Source organism: Suricata suricatta, chromosome 3 (assembly GCF_006229205.1).
Source record: "Suricata suricatta isolate VVHF042 chromosome 3, meerkat_22Aug2017_6uvM2_HiC, whole genome shotgun sequence".
Classification (NCBI taxonomy): domain Eukaryota; kingdom Metazoa; phylum Chordata; class Mammalia; order Carnivora; family Herpestidae; genus Suricata; species Suricata suricatta.
This window is the reverse complement of record NC_043702.1, coordinates 78,787,049-78,797,783: the sequence shown is the minus strand read 5'-3', so window position 1 is coordinate 78,797,783 and position 10,735 is coordinate 78,787,049. Positions and strand designations below refer to the sequence as shown.

Below are 10,735 nucleotides of genomic sequence, written 5' to 3'. Positions count from 1 at the left end.
AGTCTGCCCCCAATAGAGTAATGCTTTGTATACAAGATGGAGAGTATTGTTTCTGGATAAATTTGATGAGAAGACTAAACTGAACACTTCAGGAAATAGTCATAAATTAAAGCTATTCTCGAATGAAAAGTATATAATAATTTTCAAAGCATAATATCTATTTAAGTTATAAAATCAACATATTAATAGCAGAAGTCTTAAAGTATAAATTGCTCATTTTAAACTAACCTTCATTGTAAATAAAAATCAAAAGACTTGTCCTGCCATCTGAATTAGTACCTAAATCTGTAGGCTTGACTTGATCGGTATTCACAGAAAATACTGACTTTTGTGACCCACAGAGTAGTAACATTGAGAGCATTACCCCAATTACCAACCAGAAGATGTGCAAGGCACCTTTCTGACATCTAAAATCCTATTTTCTTATAGAGTTCATGATCTTCATCCATTCTGCATGGCTTCTTTTTCTTGCCAAAATGGTTTGGTTCCCCAGTACAGTTTGAATTGGGCCACATTTATCTATCTACAAAGAAACACGAAAATTAGGAAAAAAGAGACATCTGTTTTTTACATTGGGACAGTTTGGTTCTAGATTCCAAAATTAAAAGGAAGAACTTGTTAGCCACAACTTTTGTAGACTTAGTGACTTTTTGACTTGACTTCTAACACGTTTCTAAAATTTCAGTCTTTCCTTAAACAGCTTTAAAAGTGGATCTTCTACTTTAAGATAGTGATGACTTTCATGTAGTGTTCTTGTTCCTTTCTTTCCTGTTTCTGTACTTTCTTAAGAAAAGCATTCTTTCCCATCCTTAGTCCACACTTAGTTTTCAAAATACATAAATTTTCTATGAAAATCTCTATTTTTCTGAGAAATAGTTTGGTTAGAAGAAAGAGCGATAGTGTTAAAGGCTATAATTTAGTAGATAACATAATATTGACAAAGAAAATGCTTTTCTTTAGTAGGAAAACGTTCTCTTTTGAAAGACATTAAGACTATAAATTATGCCTTTTTTCATATAATATGTGCAGTCAGAATTATTTCCTGATGCTTTTTTAAACTATTTTCACAGTCCCAGTGGGTCTTTGTTATCTTGCTTGGAGCAGGTTAAAACGTACCTGCTTACTGACGGAACATGCAAGTGTGGCTTGGAATGTCCGCTTATTCTTCCCAAGGTAACCATTTCTCAACACATCTATTGGCCTTTTTTATTTTTTAGGTGTTTCATATATTTGCTTTTCTCATCTGGCATTTCATTTGTATATTATTCTCCAATCATATATGCATTTTAAAGTCTTTATCTAATTAGATATCTTTTGTATGCACTCTGGAATGCTTAAAATTGTAGAAAATAGCTCAAGTCCCAGGCATTGTCAAAGATGATAAGCATATATTCATATTAAATATTTCACCAAAATCTTTTTAGCACCTTTTCATTTGAGCTATACCCATGGCCATTAGTTAACAGCTCGATATTTTCTTTCTTTACTATAACTACTCAGTCTGAAATATTATTTTTTGCATGAGTATTGATAAGTCTGCCACAAATATTTCTAAAATCACAAAGCTGAACCCTCTGAACCAAAAGTAAAACTATTTTAGTCCTTTGCAAAGTAAAAAATACAGTTATTTTATTTATTTTTTTTGGAAGATCAAAGTTTATTTGCTATCTGCATACAAAAACATATTGCACATCAAACAATCACAACAACAACAGCAAAAAAAGCAAAAAGAAGCAAAAAAGGAAAAGATACTCTACTGAAGACTAACATGTACTTTTATACAGAATAAACCTCCTGGAAATTGATCTTTTCAGTAGTTCAAGTTATGTCTGAAATGGACATGACTAATTCAGCTTAGTGTTTCAACTAAAGCTATGTTTGAATTTTAAATACAAAAATACAGTTATTTTAAATATAAAATATTATTTTAGAATAGATTAGAAACAGGACATTGTTCTCTGAGTATCTAGTATGTGCTCATTTTAGAACTAAAGATTAATAGACCACTTTTTCCTTTTATTTGTGTCACACCCATGCCCCCAGAAAGCATTGGAAACAGCCTATAAATATATACACAACAAGTAAACTATACCTCATCTGGTTTTGTGCTATTATAACATCAGGAAGTATCTAAAATTAAAAATATTATCAGGTATTATACCTTCCCATATATTTATCTTGGCTATCTTAGAATTAGGATAATTTTCATTATTTACTTTATCATGAAAAACCATGAGTTCAGCAGAAGTATTTATTATATTATATATAAAACTTTCTCTTAATTTAAAAACTCAAGACACTTTTATTCAGATTTATGGCTTAATCTACGTGAAACTTTACTGTTTTTACAATGGGATTTTTTTAATTTAATGTTTTTATAGACATACGCTAAACAGAGGCTGTGCTTTTTCCAGGTGTTTAATTTTGATCCTGGAGCTGCTGTGAAACAGAGAACTGCAGAAGATGTTAAAGCAGATGAAGATGTCACAAAGCTATGCATACATAAAAGAAAAATCATTGCAGTGGCCACACTTCATAAGAGCATGGAAGCCCCACATCCTTCTCTGGTGCTCACCAGTCCTGGGGGAGGAACAAGTATGTAATATGGTGAAGGGTCTACAAATCTGCCTCCCCAACTTCTCTCCCAGAGGAGTCACTGGAAACCACTTTGTGAACCATTTTCTGAGTCCCCTTTTAAAACACACACAGTGCTTTCAAAGTTGTCTGTGTTTTATCGTTTTTTTACAGATAGCAAATTAGTTCTGAAAATTCCTACAGAGTTGTTTTCCCACATTTCCTATTTAAATCCTTGAGTTAACTGAGCAGAATAAGCACCAATTAGCACATCCAAATGCTGTGCAAGTATGTAGAGCTGAGCTCACAAAACAGAAAGTGCCACTGGTTTTTAGGAAACAAAAGTCACCTTCTTGCTAGAGCTGGATTGGATGTGGTTTCAAGTCCTCCACCACAAGTAGCAATATGGTCCAGAGCCAGCGGTGTTATTCTTACTGTCACTGAATAGCTATTTATTGAACACCTACTAAGAGAGGTCACCTTGTCAGGAACTTTTTTTACCTCCACCAAACACACACATGCATGCATGCATGCTTTTATTTTTTTTAATTTCAAAGCTGCAGAAAAGTTATATAAACAGTTCACCAAACACCCATGTACCCTTTGCTCAGACTCAACAATTAGCATTTTGTGGCAGAAGTTGCAATTATTCTCACAATTCATCTCTAAAGATTTCAACACACATGGATGTTCTCCTATGTAAACCACAATCTAATTATCACATTCAAAAAATTGAACACTGATAATATTATCCAAAATGCAGTATATATTTTAACTGCTCCAATTGTCCTAATAATTTCTTACAGTTCTTTTTTAAACCCAAGTTGCAATCAAAGATTGTACAACTGCATTAACTTGTTACACTTCTTTAATCTATACCAATTTCCCAGTTTTTTAAAATCTATTTGAGCCCAGGTCAGTTTTATAGATGTTTCCCAATTCAGATATGTCTGATTGTTTTCTGACATTTGTTTATACTCACATTAAACACAGTTTGGTAGAAATACTGCATAGGTAATATTATGTCCTCATTAAGAGGCACATTTGTCCATTCATACCATATTGATGACATTAAGTTCAAGTGCTTGGTTAAAGTTAGGTATATCCAATTTCTCCTTTGTTAAGGGAACTTTTCCCTTCTTAACTAATATGTAATTTGTGGAATTATACTTTGAGACTGAGAAACTTCTTTTTGTATGGGCTAGGATATGAACTCCTTCCAAAATACTACAGTCAATTTAACACTTGAATGATAATTCAAGATGAAACATGGCTGAGTATCAACACATTTGTTTATGATAAATGATATATTGTCCTGCAGAGTTCTGAAAAATAGGGATGATAAATATAATCTGTAGTGATCAAAGAAACCTTTAGCCCTGGAAGATGGTAAGATTTGGACATATCAGGGAAATAAGAAAATTCTTATTCAAGATGAGTGGTGCATAATTAAGAGATGATGTGGAAACTAATCTGACTTGAGTGGAAGATTAAACGTGCATAAGTAAGTTGGGACCAAGTTACTGACAGCTTTAGATACAAAGAGGAACAGCTGTGACATCATATAGGTAATTAAAAATTCACCCTTAGAACTCATGTGAGGAGAGTAGGAAGAGACAAATTTGGCAGTTATTAGCAGAGAGTTCTTCTTCAGTAACCCTCTAACCTTTGAACTTTAACAGGAATGATCAGAAAAAATTGCTCCACTAAGGTATGTAAGAAAAAAAGTTAAGGAAATTTTTCTTTTTCTCTTAATGAGTACATTTTTTTAAACTAAAAGATATTGCAACAATTTAAAGACCTATTTAATAGTAATAAATTATTTTAAATATGCCATTATCTTGCCACCTTGATATAACTTCTCATTTTTGCATATCACCTTGCATATATCTGCTGCCACTCTCATATCACATTATACCAATTTTACCTCTTTCTACAAAGTCTGCCTTATCACTTTTTTAATGACCTTAACAGAATCTTGATCTAGGTCCTTTGTCATACCCTATAAATACAAGTTTCATTATTAAGATTAAAGGTAAATCTTTAACTAGTTCAGGTATAAGAGGTGTATCTCGATCCGCTTTTAAAACAATATGCTTTTGGGGGTGTCTGTGTGGCTCAGTCAGTTAAGTGCCCCACTCTTGATTTTGGCTCAGGTCATGATCTCACAATTCATGAGATCAAGCCCCACATTGGACTCTGCACTGACAGCATGGAGCCTGTTTGGAATTCTCTCCCTCACTCTCTGCCTCACCCCTGCTCTCTCTCTCTCTCTCTCTCTCTCTCAAGATAAATAAGCATTTTAAAACACCCTTAAACCTCTGCTTTTAAAAAACTGATATGCTTTATTGGATTAATTGCTATTCTTTCACAGCTTCAGTTATAGCATTTATTTCAAATTCCTAATATCAAACTATATTATAGGGTTGGGATTGAAGTAATTAAAAGTTAAGAAGACTCATGTAGTCGTTTTCACCTCTCTTTATTTTGCATGCATAAGAATATATTTAGTTTCTGTTTATTTTTCTTGAACGGTCTACTTAAGTATACATGAAAGCACTTGATGAGTGCCTAGCATTTCTAGTTGCCAACTCTTATAATACTTAATTCCTAAATGTAGCATAACATCAGCATGACTTTTGTTTGTTCATTCGATATTCCTGTCATTTTAAAGATGGTAACTATTTTTCCCCAGGTATGGAAGACATCCTTTCTAAACCACAGCTGTTTTCTAAATTCTGTTGCCTATAAGAATGCCAGTGTCCATATTTTTAATCACTGAACTATAGATAATTGTATAAACACCCCAAAACAGAATCAACTCCATGGTTTTATTATTAAAGAAGACACAGCTAATCACATAATAATGCTCGTGATGTTCATACGGACAACTGGGCCCTCACTAGATGCTATGCACAATGCTCCAAACATTTTCCACATATTATTTGTTTAATTATAAACTTTAAAATTCTGTCTTTAACAAGAAAATAAGCTCAATTGAGTTGATCTGCTGCAATTCTCTTCTATCATTCGTTCTCAACTTTTCATTTTTACACACAGAAACCACTCTATCAAATAATCTCTACCATACCATACTAGGGTAGAAATAGAAAGCCCACTTTTCCAAGAAAAATATATGTTCACTGCATTCTCTTATTTCTTTAATGAATCCTACCTAGTCTTTGGTATACCCCAGGTTGACAACCACAGTCTTAGAAATGGTTATGATATAATTTGACCTATATATTGTCTAGCAGATAGGAAAAGAGTATTTATCGGAAGTCTGCAATTATTCGTTTAAGTAAATATACCTCTAATTGCAAGGGAATCCAAGTATACTTGCTAATATATTGCAAGTCTCAGAATTGGGGTGGCCAATATATATAGTATACATGGTACCACTTTCACCTCGTGATTCTCACTGGCATTCCCTCGCAGAGCCCGGCTAGAGCTCCACGTCCTTTCTACATAGCGCTCTGAGCAGCCACCACCAGCTGATGGGAATTGGCATATGAAACTGATTTTATTTGCCATCTCTGTTTTAGAAGGCGCAACGTTATAAATAGTTAAACATCCTTAGGGGCTAAAAAATGTAAACCTAGAATTCTGACATGATAAAATGAAAATTCTGTATGATGAGCCAGCTTGCTTTTGTTGCCTATATTCTGTCTGATCTCCAAAGGAATTGAAGGGATTCCAAAAAGCCAGAGAGGGAGCGATGCTTTCTGTAAAAAGAGAATACTCGATTGGAACCCAGTACTGAAGATTTTAGCATTCTGAGTAAATTTTGCATTGGGATTCCAAACTAATAAAAGAATTGCAATCTTTTATCTAAAGTGATTGACTAAGGCTGTTTTTACAATAATGGCTGATCAAGGGCAAAGAAATTGCAGTGTTGTATAATGTTACAGAGGTTGATGAGGTTAAGCATGGTGGCAATATCACTGCCCTCATTATTGTGATCACCCCCATTTTAAAAGGTTCAAAATCCCATGCACTTAATTTACAAAAATTAAGACTCTTTTGCTCTCATAGTAAAAATGGTGAGATAAGGAAGCATTTTTGTAGCTGTCCTATAGCTGTTTCCTTCAGTAAAGAAACAAAAAGACTTATAGGGTAACAAATATTTTGGTGAAAATGGCAATGCATTTAAATTATAAGAAAATATGCCATACAGATTATAATTTTCTCTTGTAACTCTGTTCTTAAAAAATTCAAATCCAACAAGATAGTAACATCATCATTTCTATATGGGCTGTCAATCTTGATTTTTCACACTATAAATATTATTAGAATGGCTAATGTCAGTATGTACTGATTCAGATCCCCATCCTTTCTCAACAGGTAAGAAGTAAACAAGCATAATGAGCAGTTATTGAGAACCTTTGGTCAACTAATGGGGAATAATGTGTATTTTTTTTGATCAAAATTTATTGACAGTACAGGACTTTTTTTAATTGCATAAAGTCACAGCTTCTATTTGCAGATTTCTATTTCCAGATGCCCTCCCTTCCTCATTTCCTTGTTTCCTTCCCTCCTCCCCCCCCCTCCCCCATGCCAACACAAAAGAATTGAGACCACTAACAATTTTGTTTTTCTGTCTTTCACATCAGATGCAACTCCAGTAGTACCTTCTCGGGCAGCAACTCCAAGATCTGTAAGAAATAAGTCGCATGAAGGAATTACAAATTCTGTAATGCCTGAATGTAAGAATCCTTTCAAGTTAATGATTGGATCATCAAATGCCATGGGAAGGCTCTATGTACAAGAACTGCCTGGAAGCCAGCAGCAAGAACTCCACCCTGTCTACCCCCGGCAGAGATTGGGCAGCAGTGAACACGGACAGAAATCTCCATTCCGTGGCAGCCACGGAGGCCTCCCCAGCCCAGCATCGTCAGGTTCCCAGATATATGGAGATGGCTCGATCTCTCCAAGGACTGACCCACTTGGAAGCCCTGATGTTTTCCCAAGAAATAATCCTGGTTTCCACGGAGCTCCCAGTTCTAGTCCTATTCATCTAAATAGGACTCCTCTTTCTCCACCTTCAGTAATGCTACATGGTTCTCCTGTACAGTCATCCTGTGCAATGGCTGGAAGGACTAATATACCTCTTTCCCCAACCTTGACTACAAAGAGTCCAGTAATGAAAAAACCAATGTGTAATTTTTCAACTAATATGGAAATACCACGAGCAATGTTCCACCACAAACCACCCCAAGGCCCACCTCCCCCTCCTCCACCTTCTTGTGCTCTTCAGAAAAAGCCATTAACATCTGAGAAAGATCCACTTGGCATTCTTGACCCTATTCCCAGTAAACCGGTGAATCAGAACCCTGTTATCATTAATCCAACTAGTTTCCATTCAAATGTCCACTCTCAGGTACCTGTGATGAATGTAAGCATGCCTCCTGCTGTTGTTCCTTTGCCAAGTAATCTCCCTTTGCCAACCGTAAAACCTGGTCACATGAATCATGGGAGTCATATACAAAGAGTTCAGCATTCAGCTTCAACCTCCCTGTCCCCTTCTCCAGTGACATCCCCAGTGCACATGATGGGGACTGGAATTGGAAGGATTGAGGCATCGCCCCAAAGATCACGCTCATCTTCCACATCATCAGATCACGGAAATTTCATGATGCCACCTCTAGGACCCCAGGCCACTTGTAGTGGTATTAAGGTTCCACCCAGGTCACCAAGGTCAACAATAGGGTCCCCAAGGCCATCAATGCCATCAAGCCCTTCTACCAAGTCCGATGGACACCATCAGTACAAGGATATCCCTAACCCATTAATTGCTGGAATGAGTAATGTACTAAATACCCCAAGCAGTGCAGCTTTTCCTACTGCATCTGCCGGAAGTGGTTCCGTAAAGAGTCAGCCTGGTTTGCTGGGAATGCCTTTAAATCAGATCTTGAACCAGCACAATGCTGCCTCCTTTCCAGCAAGTAGTTTACTCTCAGCAGCAGCCAAAGCACAGCTAGCAAATCAAAACAAACTTGCTGGTAACAACTGTAGCAGCAGTAGCAGTTCTGGAGCTGTTGCTGGCAGTGGCAACACTGAAGGACATAGCACTTTAAACACCATGTTCCCTCCTACTGCCAACATGCTTCTCCCAACAGGGGAAGGGCAAAGTGGTCGAGCAGCACTAAGAGATAAGCTGATGTCTCAGCAAAAAGACTCATTGCGGAAAAGAAAACAGCCACCTACCACAGTGTTGAGTTTGCTCAGACAGTCTCAAATGGATAGTTCTGCAGTTCCTAAACCTGGACCCGACTTGCTAAGAAAGCAGGGTCAGGGTTCATTTCCCATCAGTTCAATGTCTCAGTTACTACAGTCTATGAGTTGTCAAAGCTCTCACTTGAGTAGCAATAGTACCCCGGGTTGTGGGGGCTCAAATACTGCTTTGCCTTGCTCTGCTAACCAGCTGCATTTTACAGATCCCAATATGAACTCCAGTGCTCTTCAGAATTCACTGACACAGAACATACCTTTGAGAGGGGAAGCCGTGCACTGCCACAATGCAAACACTAACTTTGTTCACAGTAACAGCCCAGTCCCAAACCACCATCTTGCAGGTTTAATAAATCAGATTCAGGCTAGCGGGAACTGTGGGATGCTCAGTCAGTCGGGCATGGCTTTAGGAAATTCATTACATCCCAATCCACCTCAGTCAAGAATTTCAACGTCCTCCACTCCAGTGATACCAAACAGCATTGTTAGCAGCTATAATCAAACAAGTTCTGAAGCAGGTATGGTTTTATTAGAAAAAAGTACCCCAAGGTACTAAACTTTTCTACGTTTTTTAAAATTTGTACCAAAATATTTATTATGATAAGAAATGATCCTTTCCCCATTGTGAAATTGTCATCATTTCTTTAGTATTTATAATTTTATTTACAGAATGTTAGGGATTTGTCTATTAGAAAAAATAACAACCAAGGGGATTCCATGTGTTTCCGTTATTTGTTTTCAATCTGTGTCATTTTGAATTTTGTTTGACTTTCAGTTGGTTATATAACCATTGGACTCTAAACTACAAAAGAAGCCATATAAGGCAGGGTGTCCTGGTTCACGAGACATGTACTTGGTCTATGCCAATATAAAAGCTGTTTCCCCTAGCTTTTGTTTGTATTCAGGTAAATGACGCTCATCTTGGAAAACCCAAAAAGGCAAAAATAAATGGATTTTTTTGTTCTTGCTGCTGACCAGAAATAGGTAAATGGGTAGGAAAGGTAACTAGAAGTTGTATGAAGTAGAAAGCTGCCTTCTAATGTGTTTTCTTATCCTAGTTTGCTATCCTTTATTATTATTTGTTGAGAAAATTCAAAAATGGATATTGGCTACTTCCTTTTTTTAAAAAAGGTAATAATTTAAGTTTTCTAATAAAAAAGGCTTGAAAACCTGATTTCCAGAATTTTTGATCTTGAAATTGTTTTACAGTTTTCTTATAGAATTTAACCATTGACATTAAGGTTTTGAACCCAAATTTATTATATCTCTTCATCCACTATAATGAAGGAGACCAATTTATTTAAAAGTAGACACATTAGAAAGAATTGTGTTTTGTGCAATAGGGTCATCAGAAATTGTTATAAAAATCAGTAAAGAAGCATTAAAGAGGTAAATTCATTGAGACATCAGAAAATTTGACTGTAGAAATATTTCAGAAAGAATACCCAAAACCCAACACTAATGATTTGAGAGATTTGTATGAAATGACAGGGAGGAAACAGAAGGTCATTGTAGAGACAATATTATTCAGATATGAATACAAACGGGCTTTGAAAAGCAGATTGCTACTGGAAATGAGAAACCTGCTGAGGCTTTTAATAACATGCTGTTGTTGGGATATGTATAGACTGTGTTATAGCCTCACGCTGGAAAAGCGTTAGAACCTACATGTCTCTGTTGCTGGTGGTAAAATCGAGTGTTTTCCTTCCTGGTGTCACTACTTTACACCTGCCATCCTCCACAACTTGTGTTGTTTTATGTTTTGATGTCAGTATTTAATGAACTGTTCACTGACCTCTTGTGTTAAAAAGAATATAAGGTGGAGAAGATAACTGAAATGATTAGTGCCTTCTAGATATTCCTAGTCTTAAAGAATCTCATGAAACTATTTTTTATGTGTTTAACAGGATGCTTATTCCAAAGGGGCTTC

The 10,735-nt window shown here is 36.1% G+C and overlaps 1 protein-coding gene across 3 annotated transcripts in view; it reads left to right on the top strand.

Moving 5' to 3' along the window:
• MBD5 (methyl-CpG binding domain protein 5) overlaps window positions 1-10,735 on the top strand; it is a 221,772-nt gene that overhangs the window by 170,512 nt on the left and 40,525 nt on the right. For all 3 annotated transcript variants that reach the window (XM_029934620.1, XM_029934621.1, XM_029934619.1), the window contains 3 exons: window positions 1,071-1,173; window positions 2,415-2,595; window positions 7,188-9,323. In XM_029934620.1, the coding sequence (XP_029790480.1) occupies window positions 1,071-1,173; window positions 2,415-2,595; window positions 7,188-9,323 (2,420 nt within the window). The remainder of the gene's footprint in view (window positions 1-1,070; window positions 1,174-2,414; window positions 2,596-7,187; window positions 9,324-10,735) is intronic.